Source organism: Oncorhynchus gorbuscha, linkage group LG13 (genome assembly GCF_021184085.1).
Source record: "Oncorhynchus gorbuscha isolate QuinsamMale2020 ecotype Even-year linkage group LG13, OgorEven_v1.0, whole genome shotgun sequence".
NCBI lineage: Eukaryota > Metazoa > Chordata > Actinopteri > Salmoniformes > Salmonidae > Oncorhynchus > Oncorhynchus gorbuscha.
In genome coordinates, this window is record NC_060185.1 from 50986658 (window position 1) to 51009611 (window position 22954).

General features: G+C 43.3%; 1 protein-coding gene across 1 annotated transcript in view; it reads right to left on the reverse strand.

Annotated features, from left to right (window-relative positions):
* Positions 1-40: 40 nt before the first annotated feature.
* The window catches only part of LOC123993110 (out at first protein homolog), a 28705-nt gene continuing 5791 nt past the window's right edge, over positions 41-22954 (reverse strand). The window contains exons 2-4 of the mRNA XM_046294903.1: positions 15349-15483; positions 14714-14894; positions 41-2713 (exon numbers count right to left, since the gene is read on the reverse strand). Of these exons, the coding sequence (XP_046150859.1) occupies positions 2436-2713; positions 14714-14894; positions 15349-15483 (594 nt within the window). The 3' untranslated portion in view covers positions 41-2435. The remainder of the gene's footprint in view (positions 2714-14713; positions 14895-15348; positions 15484-22954) is intronic.

Below are 22954 nucleotides of genomic sequence, written 5' to 3' on the forward strand. Positions count from 1 at the left end.
TGAAGTCAGATTTTTGCTGAATAAAGACCACCCACAGAAGTGCAGTGCAAAAGAGGTGCCTTTATTGAACCCTTGCAGGCAAAAATGTACTTTTGAATTGTAAATGACTTCATTTTCTGTGGTATTGCTCTTTGCAAACATACACAACTCTTACATAGAAAAATACAAGAGACTTTACTCTAGTTTTACATTGCAAAAATATCATTTGAAGTGTTAAGGCACATAGAATGGCCACAGTTCGAAGGGTTTTTACAACAAACAAAAAAAATACATTTTGGTTTGTGAGTTAGGAAGAGGTCATACACAAAGTGAACATTAGCATAACGTGACAGAATAAAACAAAACAATTAGGTACCAGTTACTACTGAATATGATTAAACACATTAAGCTACTCGAGATGTAAAATGCCATAATGAGGTATAGGAATTGGATAGCAGACAAGTGATCATATTGTGGAATAAAATTGGACTTTTCCCTACTGATTGCTGATTATTTTAGTCCTACCTGAACAAAGTGTTCTATGTGGAATGGAATCACATATCCAAGTGATAATCAGGAAGGTCCTACACGACGTACATTTAACAAATTGTGATGTTAATGAAATGAACCGACATGAGAAATGTAATAATGGTAAAAGGGTTTCACTGACTATGGTTAGATGTGGTCGTCCCCCCCCCAATAATCCATGTGTTGAACGTTGAATGGAATGCATTAGCTACACATTGCATTAACGGTATTGCTTCAAACATTTATCAGATCCATTCCATGAGAAGTGAAAAAAGTGAACACAAATCAAATAAGTTGCAACTTCAGCCCTTCCTTGGAGAATATTTCCTTTGTGAATCTTTACTGTGGTTTGCCCCTAATCTTGAAAGAATAATGAAATATAAGCAAATTAACTTGGAGACCTTTGTCAAAATGAAAAAAATATATATATAGTGTGTGTAAAAGAAAAATCAATCATGGCCGTCAGTGATTGAGCTGTGAATGATGTTCAAGTTAGTGGCATTCTCTCTCAAACCCAGAGGGTTTACAGATACTCAGGTGATCCATTGTGAATTGGGATTCATGAAATTTGGTCCCAAGAATTTTTTTTTTTTATCACATTGACAGAAGAAAAACAACATTGAGGCTAGAAAGAAGTAACTTGCTATTCAACAACGTACTTTAAATTAGCATCAGCATCTATACTGTTAACTAAATACAATGCCCAGACATTTTCACAATATACTCTGAGGGTACAAAACATTAGGAACACCTGCTCTTTCCATGACAGACTGACCAGTTGAAAGCTATTATCCCTCATTGTCACCTGTTAAATCCACTTCAAATCAGTGTAGATGCAGGGGAGAAGACAGGTTAACAAAGGAGTTAAGCCTAGAGGCAATTGAGACATGGATTGTGTATGTTTGCCATTCAGAGGGTGAATGGGCAACACCAAATATTTAAATGCCTTGAAAAACAGGGTATTGTAGTAGGTGCCAGGCACACTGGTTTGAGCGTGTCAAGAACTGCAACGCTGCTGGGTTTTTCACACTCAACAGTTTCCCGTGTGTATCAAGAATGGTCCACCACCCAAAGGGCATCCAGCTAACTTGACAACTGTGGGAAGCATTGGGGTCAACATGGGCCAGAATCCCTGTGGAACGCTTTTGACACCATGTAGGGTTCATGTCCCCGACGAATTGAGGCTGTTCTGAGGGCAAAAGGGGGTGAAACTCAATATTAGGAAGGTGTTGCTAATGTTTTTTTTACAATGTGTATATAATCTGTCTGTTTTGCTACACAAATCAAAAGACAAAATGGGATGAAGTTTATATAAAGAAAACTTAAGATTAGTCATTTTATACATTAGAATCTTCAATAATTTCACCTGGCAACCAAATAAATAATCCCAGCAATCAGAGAAACATTGTTGATTGCAACCTGAGTTGCCGTCGACCAGGAAGAGAGCTGGCTAAAGCGGTGTTATTGACGTCATAAGTCACTGTCCGACTGACGTGCCGATGCGCATCCCACGGTTTCCTGTGACAACATTATGGGAACGTTGTTCCTTCACCAATCATCCCACTGGGCAAGAAATGTAGAAAAAAAGGCTGCTCTGTCCAGCCGTATGCATAAACGTGTCCTTATGAGAGGAGGTTCTTGTAGTCATTTTTTATTAGCTGGGCACAAACGTGTGAGAGTAACTTTAGGTGGCACAGTAGGTACCTGGACACTTCGGCAGCATCATATCCCAACTATAGGATGTGAAAAGGAGTCATTGAGAGGGTATAGCTTTGGTCTCAATTTCAACCTAAACTGTCCCATTTAAGGCATAAAACTACTATCATCTCACGACAGGATGAACTGAACTCCAACGTGATACCCAAATTAAATGAGGAAAAGAAAAGCATTGGGGGGTGAGGGGGTCTGACTGCACAGCCAGTGTGCTGCTAAGTCTCCTCATCCCAGAGACAGAGCTGTTTGTGGGGGACATAGTAGGTGAATTGGTAGCCTTTGCTGCAGCTCTTGATGCCGCACTTGTAGGGGCTGCCTTTGCCTGTGGTGTCGCGGTTGCGGCAGTACTTGAGCAGGCAGGGGTACCACTCCAGACGCAGGCTGAAGCTGCAGGAGCAGGGCTGCCACACGTCTCTCGTAGAGCGGCACGACAGCAGGACCGGGACCACGTCCACCGACTGGGGCAGGATCTCAAACACGGAGCCCTCCACTCCTACAGGTGCAGCAAGCAACATATTTGTGAGTCGATGCAGTAATTAAGGTAGCCTGGTCCCAGATCTGTTTGTGCGGTCTTGCCAACACCCACTGTGACAATGACCATAGGATTTGGCAAGACGGCACAAACAGATCTGGGACTAGGCTAGTAATAAGGAGCTTTTTCATGCAAAAGAGCGCTGCTATCTCTATTCAATCACAGATGGTTCACCATGCACTGCACTGACCATTAGGCAACATTTTTTTTTACAGTACATTATCTACGACTAGACACTGTTGACTTCATATAAACTAAAAGATACAGGGCTCTTCAGTCAGTTTTTTAAATTTTTACGAGAGCTATCAAAAAAGTGATTGCCTAAAGTTAAGCAAGAGAGCTATAGGAGCAAAACAGACTCTCAGGGAGAGAACGTTTCAGTTTACAATGTAGTAATCCTTTTCTACATTGTCAAATACTAATAGTGTTATTTATTGAAGTAGAACTGGGCTAGTTTGGTAGTGTACATATAGAGCTAAAATGTATTGGATGAATTTAACTTGGAGCGAGTGTGTGATTAAGGTCTAGACCAAGGGTGGGCACTGAATTCCTGGAGGCCATAGTGTGTGCAGGCTTTTATTCCAGCTCAGCACTCCAGTCAATCATACTTCACCGAGGGAGGGGCTGACCTCTCCAAATGAAAAAGAGAAGCTGGGAGGACAAAAATGAAAAGGTCATCTGCATCTTTTATTCCACATCCACACAAAGGTGGACTAATGTGCACCTTGTCTTGAGAAAGGCCACTAGGCCAACAACACTGACTGTGAAAGATACTATTCCCCAGTGGTGGAAAAAGTACACAATTGTCATACTTGAATAAAACTAAAGATGCCGTAATAGAACATGACTCAAGTAAAAGTCGCCCAGTAAAATACTACTTGAGTGAAAGTCAAAAAGTATTTGGTTTTACATATACTTATGTTTCAAATGTCAATGTAATTGCTAAAATATACTTAAAGTATCAAAAGTAAAAGTATAAATAATTTCAAATTCCTTATATTAAGCAAACCAGGCCGCACCATTTGTATTTATTTACAGATAGCCACGGGGTGAGTCCACCTGATCAGAGGCAGTAGAGATGACCAGGGCTGTTCTCTTGGACACTATGTCCTGCTAAGCATTCAAAATGTAAATGAGTACTTTTGGGTCTCAGGGAAAATTTATGGAGTAAAAAGTACATTATTTTCTTCAGGAATATAGTGAAGTAAAAGTAGTCCAAAATATAAATAGTCAAATACATACCCCCCAAAAACTACTTAAGTAGTACCTTAAAATATTTTTACACCACTGCAGATCACTTTTTATTATTTTCACCTAACAGACTCTTAAATGTATTTTTTGCTATTCGAGTATTGTTTGTTTGTATATCTCAACGTGCAATACTATTATGGCTTTAGCCAGAGGTTTTACTTTGTCGTTTCTGATTTATTCTACAATTCAAACATGGCGATTATCCTAAACTCCCATTCCACCTACACCGAAAGACGTGGATGGAAATCTCCGCTTTCATATTGTGAACTTCAGCCATGAGCAACTGAACAGGTGATGTGCCCGAAAGTCTCCAACCTGGCAGAACCCCCCCCCCCCTTCTAATTTCCTTAATTCTGTGGCTAGAGTCAAATACTTTCTATAGAACAAACTTCACGTCAGGATAGGCAACATAATTCATAAATGCGCATTATATTAAACAGAGGGAGTAATATGTTGGCAAGCAGTAAACATTTCAGAACAATTATAGCGGAATTATCCTTCCACTTTCAAAAATACTAGTTGAATAGAGATTGATTTATAGACTAATATAAATCAGTAGCGGATTTAGGTATGGGTGACATGGGCAGCCACCCACCGTAGCATCTTGCAGGGGGCGGCACGGGCGCCCCCGGGTGCCATACAAGCTAGAACCGCCACATACACTTGAAACAAATAGCCAAACCGAAAACTGCAGACAAAAAAAAAAATGCTTTCTGCTACTAAGATCAGTGAAATGTAGGCTAAACTGACAACGGAGCGAAGAGCAGAAATCTCAACTAGCAGGCAAGTCGCAGCAATGAAGAACACGAAGGGGGGGGGGGGATTCTGGCAGGGGGGACATTTTCCAGCACGGCACCAGCACCTGATATCACCTTTCCTACGGCAACAGCTGAGCCGCTCGAGGAAGGTACACAGTGAACACAGCTGAGACCGATGTTAACTCCAACAAGCTGCGTGTTACATTAAGCCTGCTACGCTGTACACCCGTCCTGGCCCAAACACCACAAAGCAAGCTAAACAACTATGCCCAAACTGTGGTGAGACCAAAAGGAAGAATTCAAAAGCAGTGGATTGTGACATGTGTTTGTTCACAAAGTGTGGAAGTATCAACCCCTTGTCATATGATAAAGCTGTAAAGTCTCAAAGTAACATTTTGCTTGTGTGCAACGTATGCTGTTTAAAATGCGGTGCCAAACATTGGGTTGCTGGACACAAGCAGGGATGATGAGTGCAATCTAGATGAGATCGTCGATGTACCAGCAGTGGGCACAGAAAATGACATGTTTGACTGTTTCAACCAGAGAGGACTTTTTTTTATCCATGTGAACGCAGAGCCTGCTGCTGAAATGAGCTAAAAAAAATAAAAAATAAAATCACCTATTTGGACTAGAACAACTAATTGTTTAGCCAACCCAGGTGCGTATTGACAGTAAATCGACTTTGGATTTGATTATTGTATCAGATCAAGAGAATGTCTGCCAGTCAGGAGTCTTAAATATTGGTTTTAGTGATCATATGGTAACCTACTGTACCCGTAAGAAATCCATAATGCTACTAGAGCTGGTAATATATTCATGAAGGTACGGTCTATGAAACAATACACAAAAAAACCCGTTATGTCGAGGTCCTGGGAATTTTGGATTGATCTCATGTACTAAACTGTGATGTTGATCAAGCTGGGTATCTTTTTAATGATCTGTTTGTCTGCACTCGACTCTGGCTTCGATGAAACAAATTCAAATCAAACAGCGGTCAGGGAAATGGATCACTTCCGAGATCTTAGACCTCATAAGGAAAAGGGATCGCTACCTGGCCAGATTCAGAAGGACAAATCCACAACAAGATTATGATGGTTATATTAACTGTAGAAACCAGGCAAGATACAAAATGGATAAGACCAAATCCCAACATTATATAGATGCCGTTAATGACAACTTACATCAATCAGCCTTGTATACTTCAGAACTTTTTAAATGGACATTGGCTTAAAAACTGCCCCTGATGTTTTATGTTATGACCAGGCAAAAGGTTGCAAATTATTTTAAAAAAATGTTTTTACTACTATAGCTTCATCTCTGGTTCAGAAGTTACTCTTCTGCTCTGGACACTATGACCAGTCTTTCATTAACTACTTTTACCATAGCAACGGTCTCACAAATGATTTGTTTGAGCTGTGCTCATTAAGCATAAACAAAGCAACTGGGCTGGATAACCTTCCTGCACAATTCAAAGAATAGTGCTCCTGTCACTGCTAAAATGATAACATATTGTAAACCTTTATTAGTAGTGGTCCATTTCCCAAGGATCTCAAAACAGCCCGGGTGGTTCCACTCCACAAGAAGAGCAGTAAAACAAATGCAGGAAACTGCAGGCCTGTGTCAATCCTCAGAACCTCATCCAAAATTGTTGAGAGATTCATTTTTAAAATCAACTTGAGGGATACCTTCTTGAGCACAAACTTCTTTATGATACCTTCTTGATCACAAACTTCTTTATGAACTACAATCTGGCTTTAGAACAGCTCATTCCACTGATACTTGCTGTATCCACATTAAGCAGGAAAGTGAGAAGGGGAACTATACAGGTATGGTCATGTTAGACTTGCAGAAAGCTGTTGACACTGTGGACCATAATATTCTCCTGATGAAACTGAAACGCATGGGTCTAAATGATGTAGCAGTGAACTGTTTTAAGTCTTATCTGACCAACAGAACACAAGTATGTGATGTTGTTAATGTGTCAGAGGCATTTGGAGTACCGCAGGGATCAATTTTAGGGCCTCTCTTATATACGTTAATGATTTGCCAGATAAAGCAGGAGTTTGCACTTTACTGTATGCTGATGATTCAGCCATACTGGTATCAGGGAAGGATTGTATTTTGTTAGAGATTGGTTGTCTGACAAAAATTGTCACTACATTTGGTAAAAACTGAATCGATTTTGTTTGGAACAAAAGATTGCTTAGGGCTGACAAGATAACGGTAAACTGTGCAGGCAAGGAGAGCGAATCTAAAACAAGTATCTTATCTTTGTGTCCCTAGATAAATCCCTTTCTGGAGACCTGAGTGCTGCTAAAAAATAAAAATAAAATGGCAAACAAATTAAATTTACATCATAACACTAGATATTTTAACATTAAAGTTAAACTGCTCGTCTCAACCTTGATTCAGTGTCATGTTGATTATGCCTGCTCTGTTTGGTATAGTGGGCTATCAAAAAAGCTGAAAAAGAGAACACAGGTCTTGCAAAATAATGTTCAGGTATATGCTGAATGTCTCCCCTAGGACCCACATAGGGGTAGGGGAGTTCCTGAAGGTGGGCTTGTTGCCTTTGGAGTCCAGAGTGGACCAACTTAAATCATATGCTTGACATCTTGAACGATCACGCCCCAGGTTACACGAAACACATTGATATGGTCTATAACCAACACAGTCACAATACCAGAGCTGGTGTTATGTCTTGTAAAATCCCAAGAGTAAACAGTACTGCGAGGAGCACGTATTTCCATATAGGCATTTGTCTATGGAATAGACTTCCCTTGGAGATCAAGCAAATAAAAAGTAAAAATAGCTTTAAAAAGCAGGCAAAGTTTAATTTGGTCAAGGTCGTAATTGTAAGGGAAACCACTCCACTGACCCTTGTGCCCCCTACTGCTGGTCAGGTGTATTTATTTTAAGGATTGGTATGATGTGCAATCATTATCATACTCATCACTATCAAACGCTCCCTGAAACACTTCAGCGAGCAGGCCTTTCTAATCGACCTGGCCCGGGTATCCTGGAAGGATATCGACCTCATCCCGTCAGTAAAAGATGCCTGGTTGTTCTTTAAAAGTGCTTTCCTCACCAGCTTAAATAAGTATGCCCCATTCAAGATATGTAGAACCAGGAACAGATATATCCCTTGGTTCTCTCCAGACCTGACTGCCCTTAACCAACCCAAAAACATCCTGTGGCAATAGCATCGAACAGCCCCTGTGAAATGCAACTTTTTAGGGAAGTTAGAAACCAATATACACAGGCAGTTAGAAAAGCCAAGGCTAGCTTTTTCAAGCAGAAATGTATTTCCTGCAACACAAACTCAAAAAAGTTCTGGGACATTGTAAAGTCCATGGATAATAAGAGCACCTCTTCCCAACTGCCCACTGCACTGAGGATAGGAAACTCTGTCACCACCGATAAATCCACTATAATTGAGAATTTCAAGAAGCATTTTTCCACGGCTGGCCATGCTTTCCACCTGGCCACCCCTACCCCAGTCAACAGCACCGCACCCCCCACAGCAATTCGCCCAAGCCTTCCCTATTTCTCCTTCTCCCAAATCCAGTCCGCTGATGTTCTGAAAGAGCTGGAAAATCAGCCGGGCTAGACAATCTGGACCCTTTCTTTCTAAAAATTATCTGCTGAAATTGTTGCAACCCCCATTACTAGCCTGTTCAACCTCGTGTCGTCTGAGATTCCCAAAGATTGGAAAGCAGCTGCAGTCATCCCCCTCTTCAAAGGGGGGTTGGGGGGACACTCTTGACCCAAACTTCTACAGACCTATATCTATCCTACCCTGCCTTTCTAAGGTCTTCAAAAGCCAAGTTAACAAAAAGATCACCGACCATTTCGAATCCCACTGTACCTTCTCTGCTATGCAATCTGGTTTCAGAGCTGGTCATGGGTGCACCTCAGCCACGCTCAAGGTTCTAAACAATAACTTAACCGCCATCAATAAGACAATACTGTGCAGCCGTATTCATTGACCTGGCCAAGGCTTTCGACTGTCAATCACAACATCCTAATCGGCAGAATCAACAGCCTTGGTTTTTTAAATGATTGCCTCGCCTGGTTCACCAACTACTTCTCCGACAGAGTTCAGTGTCAAATCTGAGGGCCTGTTGTACGGGCCTCTGGCAGTCTCTATGGGGGTGCCACAGGGTTCAATCCTTGGGCCGACTCTCTTCTCTGTATACATCAATGATGTCACTCTTGCTGCTGGTGAGTCTCTGATCCACCTCTACGCAGACGACACTATTCTGTATACTTCTGGTCCTTCTTTGGACACTGTGTTAACAACCCTCCAGATGAGAAGAACACCATCCCAACCATGAAGCATGGAGGTGGAAACATCCTTTGGAGATGCTTTTCTGCAAAGGGGACAGGACGACTGCACCGTATTGAGGGGAGGATGGATGGGGCCATGTATCGCGAGATCTTGGCCAACAACCTCCTTCTCTTAGCCATGACCCTTAGCATTGAAGATGGGTCGTGGCTGGGTCTTCCAGCATGACAACGACCCGAAACACACAGCCAGGGAAACTAAAGAGTGGCTCCGTAAGAAGCATCTCAAGGTCTTGGAGTGGCCTAGGAACCCAATAGAAAATCTTTGGAGGGAGCTGAAAGTCCGTATTGCCCAGCGAGAGCCCCGAAACCTGAAGGATCTGGAGAAGGTCTGTATGGAGGACTGGGCCAAAATCCCTGCTGCAGTGTGTGCAAACCTGATTAAGAACTACAGGAAACGTATGATCTCTGTAATTGCAAACCAAGTTCTGCTTTTCTGATGTATCAAATACTTATGTCATCCAAAATGGCGTAGCAGTGTAGACGTGTTTTGTTTGTCCGCTCATGTACTTTTGTATTTTTCATATTTTTTGTATATATTTCAAACAACGTAAAATTCTCTCTTTTCGATTTTTATTTTGATTATACCTTCCGGTAACCTGCCTCACCCAATGTGAAACGGAATCGCTATTATTTTTAACTTTAGAACACATTCAAGAACCTCCAGAAGCTAACCAGCTAATTAGCTACAAGCGATTTAGTCATTGTTAGCCACTGCTAGCGGCTTTTACCTCCTGCACAGATACCAGCCCTGTTCTTAGTCTGGATATTACTCGCCAATCTACCTGTATCGGACTGTCTCTCCAAAACAACGCCAGATTCCTGCCGTAATCCCCATGCCACTACTTCTAATCTTCACAGTTAGCTTGCACCCTCCGTGGCACCCAGTACCGAAGCTATCCCTGAGGCCCACCCCCCGGCCTACTCAGCTGTTCACCCGAACCCCACTCATACACGGCTAGAGCCCAATACTCCACCGGATCCTTGCTGTAAACTCTGAACCTTGGCACCGGATCACCACTGCTATCGATTGGCTATAGTGGCTAACGCCACTGCCACGAAGCTAGCACCAGTTAGCCGTGAGCCAGGCACATCTCCCGGCTAGCAAACAAAATTCTACAATACCTCTTTCGCCATCTGGCTTGGATTCTCTGTCAACACGGCGCCCCGACATAACACCACGTCTGGTCTGCCGACGAATACTCCATCCGCTGTGCTTCAACCGGCCTCCGTCTGAGCAGACTCCCCTACCAACCCCGGACTACTAAACACCGTGTACTAGCGTAGTAGCGGCTTCCCTGTTCCATCTACTGCTGCCCCCTGGACACTGATCACTTGGCTACATAGCTGATGCCTGCTGGACTGTCCATTAATCACGGTACTCCATTTGGTTTATTTATGTTTTATCTGTCGAACCCAGCCGCAAACTTAGGCTCTGTGTGTAGTTAATCTGACCCTCTCTGCCTAGTCATCGCAATTTTACCTGCTGTTGTTGTGTTAGCTGACTAGCGGTTGTGGTCTCACCTGTTGTTTTAGCTAGCTCTCCCAATCAAGACCTGCGATTACTTTATGCCTTGCTGTATGTCTCTCTCAAATATCAATATGCCTTGTATACTGTTGTTCAGGTTAGTTATCATTGTTTTAGTTTACAATGGAGCCCCTAGTTCCACTCCTCATACCTCCTTTGTCCCACCTCCCACACATGCGGTGACCTCACCCATTATAACCAGCATGTCCAGAGATACAACCTCTCTTATCATCACCCAGTGCCTGGGCTTACCTCCGCTGTACCCGCACCCCACCATACCCGTCTGCACATTATGCCCTGAATATATTCTACCATGCCCAGAAACCTGCTCCTCTTATCCTCTGTCCCCAACGCTCTAGGCGACCAGTTTTGATAGCCTTTAGCCGCACCCTCATTCTACTCCTCGGTTCCTCGGGTGATGTGGAGGTAAACCCAGGCCCTGCATGTCCCCAGGCAACCTCTTGTTGACTTCTGTTATTGAAAAAGCCTTGGTTTCATGCATGTCAACATCAGAAGCCTCCTCCCTAAGTTTGTTTTACTCACTGCTTTAGCACACTCTACCAACCCTGATATCCTTGCAGTGTCTCAATCCTGGTTTAGGAAGGCCACCAAAAATTCGGAGTTTTCCATACCAAACTATAACACTTTCCGTCAAGATAGAACTGCCAAAGGGGGAGGAGTTGCAAAGTTCTGTCATACTTTCCAGGTCTATGCCCAAACAGTTCAAACTTCTAATTTAAAAAATTAATCTCTCCAGAAATAAGTCTCTGACTGTTTCCGCCTGCTACCGACCCCCCTCAGCTCCCAGCTGGGCCCTGGACACAATCTGTGAATTGATCGCCCCCCCCCATCTAACTTCAGAGTTTGTTCTGTTAGGTGACCAAAACTGGCATATGCTTAACACCCCGGCAGTCCTACAATCTAATAAACTAGATGCACTTAATCTCACACAAATCATCAAGGAACCCACCAGGTACAACTCTAAATCCGTAAACATGGGCACCCTAATAAACATTATCCTGACCAACTTGTCCTCCAAATACACCTCTGCTATCTTCAATCAGGATCTCTGCGATCACTGCCTCATTGCCTGTATCCGCCACGGGTCCGCAGACCACCCCTCATCACTGTCAAACGCTCCCTAAAACACTTCTGCGAGCAGGCCTTTCTAATCGACATGGCCCGGGTATCCTGGAAGGATATTGACCTCATGCCGTCAGTTGAGGATGCCTGGTCATTCTTTAAATGTAACTTCCTCACCATCTTAGACAAGCATGCTTCGTTCAAAAAATGCAGAACTAAGAACAGATACAGCCCTTGGTTCACTCCAGACCTGACTGCCCTCGACCAGCACAAAAACATCCTGTAGCGGACTGCAATAGCATCGAATAGTCCCTGCGATATGCAACTGTTCAGGGAAGTCAGGAACCATTACATGCAGTCAGTCAGGAAAGCAAAGGCCAGCTTTTTCAAGCAGAGATTTGCATCCTGTAACTCTAACTCCAAAAAGTTCTGGGACACTAAAGTCCATGGAGAACAAGAGCACCTCCTCCCAGCTGCCCACTGCACTAAGGCTAGGTAACACGGTCACCACCGATAAATCCGTGATAATCGAAAACTTCAACAAGCATTTTTCAACGGCTGGCCATTCCTTCCTCCTGGCTACTCCAACCTCGGCCAACAGCTCTCCCCCCCTACCCCCCCAACCCCAGCTACTCGACCAAACCTCCCTAGCTTCTCCTTTATCCAAATCCAGATAGCAGATGTTCTGAAAGATCTGCAAAACTTGGACCCATACAAATCAACTGGGCTTGAATCTGGAACCTCCATTTCTGAAACTGTCCGCCGCCATTGTCGCAAGCCATATTACCAGCCTGTTCAACCTCTCCTTCGTATCATCTGAGATCCCCAAGGATTGGAAAGCTGCCGTGGTCATCCCCCTCTTCAAAGGGGAAGACACCCTGGACCCAAACTGTTACAGACCTATATCCATCCTGCCCAGCCTATCTAAGGTCGCTGCCTGCACCCGCACACCCGACTAGCATCACCATCCTGGATGGTTCCGACCTTGAATATGTGGACATCTATAAGTACCTAGGTGTCTGGCTAGACTGCAAACTCTCTTCCCAGATTCAGATCAAACATCTCCAATCCAAAATCAAATCTAGTCGGCTTTCTATTTCGCAACAAAGCCTCCTTCACTCACGCCGCCAAACTTACCCTAATAAAACTGACTATCCTACCGATCCTCGACTTTAGCGATGTCATCTACAAAATAGCTTCCAATACTCTACTCAGCAAACTGGATGCAGTTTATCACAGTGCCATCCGTTTTGTTACTAAAGCACCTTACCCCACCCACCACTGCGACCTGTATGCTCTAGTCGGCTGGCCCTCGCTACATGTTCATCGCCATACCCACTGGCTCCAGGTCATCTACAAGTCTATGCTAGGTAAAGCTCCGCCTTATCTCAGTTCACTGGTCACGATGGCAACACCCACCCGTAGCACATGCTCCAGCAGGCGTATCTCACTGATCATCCCTAAAGCCAAAACCTCATTTGGCCGCCTTTCCTTCCAGTTCTCTGCTGCCTGCGACTGGAACGAATTGCAAAAAATCTCTGAAGTTGGAGACTTTTATCTCCCTCGCCAACTTTAAACATTTGCTATCTGAGCAGCTAACCGATCGCTGCAGCTGTACATAGTCCATCGGTATATAGCCCACCCAATTTACCTACCTCATCCCCATACTGTATTTATTTTATTTACTTTTCTGCTCTTTTGCACACCAGTATCTCTACCTGCACATGTTCATCTGATCATTTATCACTCCAGTGTTAATCTGCTAAATTGTCATTATTCACTCCTATGGCCTATTTATTGCCTACCTCCTCATGCCTTTTGCACACAATGTATATAGATTATTTTTTTCTACTATGTTGACTTGTTTATTGTTTACTCCATGTGTAACTGTGTTGTCTGTTCACACTGCTATGCTTTATCTTGGCCAGGTCGCAGTTGCAAATGAGAACTTGTTCTCAACTAGCCTACCGGGTTAAATAAAGGTAAATGTTACGCAATAAAATGCAAATTAATTACTTAAAAATCATACAATGTGATTTTCTGGATTTTTCTTTTAGATTCCGTCTCTCACAGTTGAAGTGTACCTATGATACAAAGCACGTAGAGGTCTGTAATTTGTATGTAGAAAAACCTGAAAAAAATCAGCAGTGTTTCAAATACTTGTTCTCACCACTGTATATCTCACTTGTCACCCCTAAAGCCAATTCCTCCTTTGGCCGCCTCTCCTTCCAGTTCTCTGCTGCCAATGACTGGAATGAACTACAAAAATCTCTGAAACTGGAAACACTTATCCCCCTCACTAGCTTTAAGCACCAGCTGTCAGAGCAGCTCACAGATCACTGCACCTGTACATAGCCCATCTATAAATAGCCCAAACAACTACCGCTTCCCCTACTGTATTTATTTTGCTCCTTTGCACCCCAGTATTTCTACTTTGCACACTCATCTGTCAAATCTACCATTCCAGTGTTTTAATTGCTATATTGTATTTACTTTGCCACCATGGCCTATTTATTGCCTTTTACTCCCTTCCCACCTCATTTGCTCACATTGTATATAGACTTATTTTTCTACTGTATTATTGACTGTCGGTTTGTTTTACTCCATGTGTAACTCTGTTGTTATATGTGTTGAACTGCTTTGCTTTATCTTGGCCAGGTCGCAGTTGTAAATGAGAACTTGTTCTCAACTTGCCTACCTGGTTAAATAAAGGTGAAATTAAAAAACAATAAAAATAGATTGTTTTAATATGGTTGATCTTTAAGGTTAGGGAGAAGTGCAGTGAATAGTGGCACTTTTTAGGATGTAAATATAAATGAATATTTATGGTTCGTAATGTTGTCTTGTATTTTAATTATGTGTTATTGTTTTTACCATTGAGGACCACTTTGGAAATAAGCGTTTTAATTAATACTTTCAAGCGATATCCTCTGGGTCCACATTGTGCATTTTGTTGTATATGTCACAATGTGCCCACATATTCATTCTATTGACCTCTCTCCAGCCAATGTTTGACGTCCCTCTCCCGGGTGTAGATAGCCTCCCGGGCCTCGCTGCACATGTTGTGGATGTGGCTGCTGAGCTGCCAAGCCTGGCTCAGGTTCACTGCCACGTTCATGGTCAGCTGGTCCAGGCCCCGCCTCTCCTCCGCCATGCGAATGGATTGAGGGTTTTTCTGGTGGACCGCAGGACAAAGTCAGTCATGTCACCATGGTCACTTTATTTATCAAATGGGATAATGCTCATTCACTTACCCCCCACAGCAAGGGTACCCACTGGCCTTATTATTTGTTATTCCCTGTACCCTTCCTTTGGCGTTATCACTGATCTGACATAGCAGGAATAGGTGGAAGCTACATAGGAACCACTTGCTAGCAAGTATCATGTTAGATCAGTGATTACCTGAAGGAGAGGAAGGATACACTTTCAACATATTCAAACAAGGCAACTCAGAAAGTTAATTTCTCTGTACTACTAGTGCACATGTAGCAGAGGAGGTTTGGATCCACTCTCATGCGTTGACTAAACTTGCCTGAGACTTGAATATTTCTGTTAAGGCCTTTAACTCAGCAACTAACCGCTTTGAAGCACCTGAGACCCGGGTTCGAACCCCAGTGGGTGACACATACCTGTCTGAGTCGGGCCATGGACTCGCTGGGGATGAACTCATTGTGGTTGAGGTGCGAGATGAAGCACAGGGCCTGGTACTGGCTCTGGCCCCTCTCCAGCTCCCCAAGGATGAGTGCCCGGAAGATCTTCACATGCTGAAGGGGAGGGAAGGAGGGAGACCGATTGTGAGGCAGGGTAACTGCATAGGATCTGGGTTGTGTTCATTATGCACCATATGGAAGAAAACAAACAATTGAAACAGTGAGGGACTTCCTGGACTTGTCCAATAAGAAAGATTTTAATTTACCATTTTTAAAACGTTTTGCTCACATGGTGTGCTATACTGTTTTGGACCAGTATAGTAGGCTTGAAACAAGGTTGAAATGAAGTTAAATAACTGAACCCTTCATTCTGCATCTGCACTGTTACACACTAAACCACATTAGAATGAGAGATTTGGAAATAAATTCACATTTAGTCTCCTTTCACTAACACTGCTTATTTAGTCAAATCGGTGCCCAAAGAGTTCTTCTTAATAAACTATAACACCCATAACTTCAAAAGATGAATCATCTCATTATACTCATGTGAACAAAGTGGAAAAATGAAGATGTTGGAAGGAAGGTTTACCACGACTTTGTTGCTGTTGGCAACCGAACGAGAGATCTGGCTGCAGCCCCAAGGCCATAAAGAGAAGTTCCAGCCGAGGACAGCAAAGCCACAGACCTGTCTCCCCCCATTCATCAGCTCTCCCTTCCCTGACGTGTCTCACACACACACAGTCCGCGGAGAACCAGACAGCCCGCGGAGGGACTGCTCCGGGCACACTCAGGGTAATTACAGGAAAGCAGCACTGCCCTTCTCCTCTGAAACCAACATCATAGGGGAGGAACCCAGGCTGAGAGCAGCGGGGGGGGGGGGGGGGGGGGGTAGTACATGGTAATGCAGCCAAGGCTTCTCCAACCCCAGCATTGTGTTACGGCAGGTGTTAAGACTGGGTAACATCTATGTGTTACATTTAACATCCTGCTCTAAAGTATGCTGGAGACCTACTGTGTGTGAAGTTCATAAAAGAAAAATGTTTTAAAATAAAGTGCAAAAAAAAAACATATATGGCATTTTTGGAGTGGTTTCACTAACCCGGTAAAATGGCTATAATTTGTTAAAAACAAATAAGATGGACACCCTCTGTTCTATAAATACAACAGCACCAGTAGGATCATGGAGTAGTCTTAACTTTGGGCTGCAACAGAAGCTCAGTGCCAAGCCACACTAGGTTGGCACCCTCCCAGTCCCAGGCCTAACTGCCGCAGCAACACTGTGCGCTCGAGAAGACAGACATTAGGTTACAGGATAAGTGAGAAAATGTGCAACCAATGATGGGCGGTGTCAAAAAATGGCTAAAAGGCAGTACCCCTGCTCATATGATGACAGAATGCAAATATGCCATGTCAAGAGCAACACACCATGCGAGAGTGTATTGAAACCTAAACGATCAAAAGATATATCCTACTTTTTTTAAATCTGGCAAGTGGGTTGGTCATGTTTTTTTTAAATCAGTGCATTATGCAAATACCTTGTCAGCAAAGGCAAAGTTCTTTAGCAGCACATGGTGACTGAGCACAAGCTACTGGCCACCTCAAATCAATTTGCATAGATAGTCGGCTCCAATTCTCCCCCTACCATGTACCTCTGGCCCTAACCCTTTGACTTGATCTGTAAGGTGGAAAAAAATATGATGGAATCTCCACCTGATGTAGTTGTCCAGATTTGCAAACAGCTAAGGGGCTAGGGCCAAACAGCTAAGGGGCTAGGGCCAAACAGCTAAGGGGCTAGGGCCAAACAGCTAAGGGGCTAGGGCCAAACAGCTAAGGGGCTAGGGCCAAACAGCTAAGGGGCTAGGGCCAAACAGCTAAGGGGCTAGGGCCAAACAGCTAAGGGGCTAGGGCCAAACAGCTAAGGGGCTAGGGCCAAACAGCTAAGGGGCTAGGGCCAAACAGCTAAGGGGCTAGGGCCAAACAGCTAAGGGGCTAGGGCCAAACAGCTAAGGGGCTAGGGCCAAACAGCTAAGGGGCTAGGGCCAAACAGCTAAGGGGCTAGGGCCAAACAGCTAAGGGGCTAGGGCCAAACAGCTAAGGGGCTAGGGCCAAACAGCTAAGGGGCTAGGGCCAAACAGCTAAGGGGCTAGGGCCAAACAGCTAAGGGGCTAGGGCCAAACAGCTAAGGGGCTAGGGCCAAACAGCTAAGGGGCTAGGGCCAAACAGCTAAGGGGCTAGGGCCAAACAGCTAAGGGGCTAGGGCCAACAGCTAAGGGGCTAGGGCCAAACAGCTAAGGGGCTAGGGCCAAACAGCTAAGGGGCTAGGGCCAAACAGCTAAGGGGCTAGGGCCAAAGAGCTAAGGGGCTAGGGCCAAACAGCTAAGGGGCTAGGGCCAAACAGCTAAGGGGCTAGGGCCAAACAGCTAAGGGGCTAGGGGCAAACAGCTAAGGGGCTAGGGCCAAACAGCTAAGGGGCTAGGGGCAAACAGCTAAGGGGCTAGGGGCAAACAGCTAAGGGGCTAGGGGCAAACAGCTAAGGGGCTAGGGCCAAAGAGCTAATCGATCGATAGGAGCTGTGTCCTAAATGGTACCCCGACCAGGGCCCACAGGACACTATGTAGGGAATAGGGTGCCATTTGGGACGCAAACAGAAATGCTAATGGGCGAGGAGTGTGTGTAACCCTTCCTGTTGGCCCACTCTACTTCCCTTGCACGTCAGAGACTGCAACTGGTGGTATCCACAGCTGCCCAAACCTAAAAGATTGACAATTAAAATGACAAAGATAACTCAACTCGTTGACACATCTGTGTGATAGGACTGTAACAACTGTACGGCTTGTCATTTTTATTCAAGCATTTTCATGTTTAAATATACCCCTAAACTGAAGTTTGTTTTGTACACTAGTCAGGAGAATCTGTAATAAAAAATAAAATAAAAACATTTAAAAATCAGGAGCTTTGTTCTATCAGAACCAGTAACTGGGTTTCTGTGAACAAGTTTTTAAAATGCAATCTGATTGGTACATCCATTTGAATTAATGATTTATACCATTTGATTATTGAAATAAGACTTATTCCTCAGGAAACCCCATCAAAGCCCAAAGTAGAAGAATGATTGACTCCAATATTTGTAAAAAATAAAATAAAATAAATTAAAGTTATAAAATGACATGTATGGTCTGTCCTTGCAGCCATAGCTGTATATGAATTTGAGTGGTTACATTTACATCCTTCAGCTTTTTACCAAAACTACATATTTGTGCTTTAAATTAAAATGTGCCAAGTGCTATGAAAAAACATGATAAAATAAGCCCATCTGCTAAAAGCAGAAATATGACCACATAATTATATAGAATTATGCGTTTTACCCAACATTCAGCAACATCCCTGACAAAATGAGTGTGTTACTTTGATCTAAAATGAACAGACATGTCTTCTCATTTGACATTCAGAAAATTAGCCTTTCATTTCCTAGGAGTCCAAGCCCATTTGTTATCTAATGTTTTAAAATGTCAGTGCACTGATTGGCACACTTAGTTGGTGTAGAAGAGCAGAGGAGTTTCCCTGATGAGACTGAAGATGACATAGCAAATTAACAGAAGTCAGACACTGGATTTCACAAGTGTTTTGTGGCTCTGGATAGTTCAAGCAGTAATTTGGACATGCGGTTCCACACGATTGAAGCTATATGCGAGGAGTTTACACCAATTCAGTCATTTTCATGAATGTAAGTAACAGAAAATTTGGTTCTTGCCATAAATTGAGAAACAAGTACACCAAAGACCTCACATATGGATTTGAAAATGAAGTGCGATATTAAAGACGATATGGTGCCACTTTTTTCAGATGGTCTTCGTCCTGTAGAGTTCCTAAATGCCATCCACAAGCTGCAGCTACAGAGCATTTCTGGAGAGGTGTGCGCTGCACTGCGACTCTTCTGTACAATGCCTGTAACAGTTGCTAGAGGCGAACGTTCCTTCAGTAAGCTGATTTTTTTTTTTATAACTAAAAGATCTACAATGTGCCAAGACAGGTTGAACAGCCTTGCCATCCTTTCAATTGAAAACCAGTTAGCCAGAAAGTTAAAACTTTACATACATAGAAAATTACATAGAACGTATCTCTTCGTGTTGATTCTACAAGGTGCCTTGCTTTCCTTGTTGAGCTGCAGTCCAGAAAGGGAATATAGATGGGCTAAAACAAGCAGAAACCAGATCCATTGTCATAAAAAACCAATGGAAAAAAGGGTCTAGTGTTGTGGAGCATTTGATTGCGAAAAGTTCAAAAGGTATTTGGCGTTACTGTGCCTGCCCTTTCCCCTCCTGCCTGTCTCTTGACTGTGGGAACGACAGGAGACCTTTTTTATTATTAGCAGTGTTCAAAGCCCAACATCTGCCTGGCGACCCAGAGCAGAATAAAGACATCCGCTAGTGGATGAAGCCAGGAGGCAGTCCTCAGGGAGAGCAGCCCGGAGTAGAGGACAATAAGTATGGGAGAAAGGCTCTGTTCGTGCTGTGTAGCCAACAACCACAGGAGTGAGTTGGCTACAGCAACACAAAAAATAAAAAATGGGAACAGGCTCTGAAAACAGCAGGCTAAAAATCGTCAAAACAGCAAACTTGGCCTAGAATAACAATGTAGCCCAACTTATTTTGCCACACCAAAACAAGGCTACTGTCAGAAAGCAGCTCGTCTTAAGAGAAAGAAACTAGACACCATTCTTCCTCCACACCTCCCTCTTTAGTGTGCATGCTGACTGTCTGCTAAACTTAAAAGATATTCTGAGGAAATGCCCTGCAGGTCCTGTGTATTGAGCAACTACCCATTTCTTATCTGTGGAGCAGATCTTCCACACAGGAATCAATACATGGTGGGAGTTGGAGTCCATATCCTTCCCATATGCAGTGCAGTAGTGGGACCTTACACAACTGCAGGGGATGGATTCACTGGATGGCCCCTGTGGTCCAAGAGTTCTAACCTTGTATGGCATCCACTCCTAAAACAACAACATTTCCTGGAAAAGGTGACATTGCTTGCCTGTTAAAAAAAGGCTGACAAGTTTGTGCAAGTGACAAAGTGGGATGGCCTCAGTCGAGCATAAGATCTGGTAAATGAGTCGACTTCGGACGCATTGCACACCGAACCCCACTTCAACGTTCACGAGGAAATGCTGAGAGAAATTTCACAGAATTCCCACACGAGCAACCGAATAACGTGTAAGCCACCCAGATAATAATGAAAAATTGGAAACAAAAAAGGTGCAATGGTAATTGTGCTGCAACGGGGTGTCCAAGCTATTGTTCAAGTTTCCAACTACTTGTCCAAGGTTACTGGGAGATATGCGATGGCTATGAAAGGATATAAAAAGGGATGGGCAGCCGCCATACGGGTCAGAGATAAATCGCAATGGGAGTCTTGCTCATAAAAGGCTAACCGCCGTGCTCGCTGCTCTTTACAAACAAGTGGGTGTGTGATAGAAATAAATCAATTCATCCCAAGAGTTGCTTACTGTTTGGGCGTATTCATTATGACCTTTTCTTTGATGAGAATATCTAGACATAAGACAGCCGGAGGGCTGAGGGAGTTGTGAAACACAATACATTTATGAACACCGATAAAAGACTTAAGAGAGAGCTAATGTTCCCGTTCACACGACCGTGGCATTGTTGGTACAGGGGCATAGTAAATTTAAAGTGATAGTGTGTCAGGTATATTCCCAACATCTGTTGCTCATCTCAACCAGTGTGTATGTGTGAGACAAATAAGCAGCAATTATAGTATCGGTCACACATACAATGCATTTCGAATGTATTCAGACCCTCGTCTTTATCCACATTTTATTACGTTACAGCCTTATTCTAAAATGTATTAAATAGTTGCAAAGAAAAAGCCTCTTCACTGTTGACGTTGAGACTGGCGTTTTGCAGGTACTATTTAATGAAGCTGCCAGTTGAGGACTTGTGAGGCATCTGTTTGTCAAACTAGACATCCTAATGTACTTGTCATCTTGCTCAGTTGTGCACCAGGACCTCCCACTCTTTTTATTCTGGTTAGAGCCAGTTTGCGCTGTTCTGTGAAGGGAGTAGTACACAGCGTTGTATGAGAGCTTCAGTTTCTTGGCAATTTCTCACATGGAATAACCTTCATTTCTCAGAACAAGAATAGACCGATGAGTTTCAGAAGAAAGGTATTTGTTTCTGGTGGCCATTTTGAGCATGTAATCAAACCCACAAATGCTGATGCTCCAGATACTCAATTCGTCTAAAGGCCAGTTTTATTGCTTCTTTAAAATCCTCACAACCGTTTTCAGCTGTACTAACAATTGCAAAAGGGTTTTCTAATGATCAATTAGCCTTTTAAAATTATAAACTTGGAATAGTTTACAACGTGCCATTGGAACACAGGAGTGATGTGTCATGATGTAGTCCTTTTTGGGTATTCTCTCACACACACACTTATCTCAGGTCGTAAATTCCTGGAGGAGACCCTCTCCCCCTGGCCATGCAGAAAGAGACAGAGAGAACAAACGATTTCACATGGCGAACTCCTAAATGTAAGGGTATGACGAGTGTGTTTCATTTGGTGACCTCAGAGAGGGCAGGAGACACACATGACTATCTCTGAATATGTACATTTCTCAATTAGGGTGTTTGCATCTAATTCTTGTATAAAATGAATGAGTAAAAATGAAACTATTTGTGAAATGATGTAATATGATGCGAAACATTTAATGTTAAAGAATTGTATTCCTTAAAGTTAACTAAGTCATCGGGCCCACCCCCCGTGAGCACAGACATGATCTAGCGTCATGGAACAGCCCCTTTCTACTGTTACGAATAAAAAAAACTCCTGAAGAAATCCTCTTCAGACCACGCATACCTCGATGGACACCGAGAGGGCAGAAGTTGAGTTTAGACCACAAAAACCTCAGTTTAAGCGAAGGTTGTTGAATTCCTAACCATACCACGTGGAGCATTGGCTACACGGCTGGAAATGGTTAAACACAGACTATCGATCCCGACAGAATAAGAGCAAATCTTAGATATGAATTACTCTGCAGCTAGAAATTATATCAACCTGGGATGCGAAGACCGACAAACGGCGAAACATCTGTTCTATAAGAACATTTCTGAATGGTACTCTGAAGTATCCATTCTAACCACGAAAGACTTCAGGGAAGCAGAGGGAGAGAGATGCTCGGATGAACTTTCCAACAGAAGGGACTGACGATTCCAACAGAGACCACGATGACACACTGGTACGTAAATATATTGATTGATTGCAATTATTCCCGAATGAGTGATCGTTCAAGTGCAAAGGATTAGCATTTCAATTAATATAATTATGAACTGTATAGTGAGTGTCTTTCCCGCCCTTCTCAGTCCACACCCTTTGTCCGCCAAGCCGTCATATCGGCTTAGTCCACTAGGGAACCTCCCCTATCATTTCATTGTAACCACAGATACTGTGTTTGTTTATGCATTTTTGTTATTATTTAGTTAATGATTTATTTACTAAGACAATTTATGTATAGATAACTCATAGTAAAGCCTGGGGCTCGTGCAGATAACCAACTATTTACAATGTT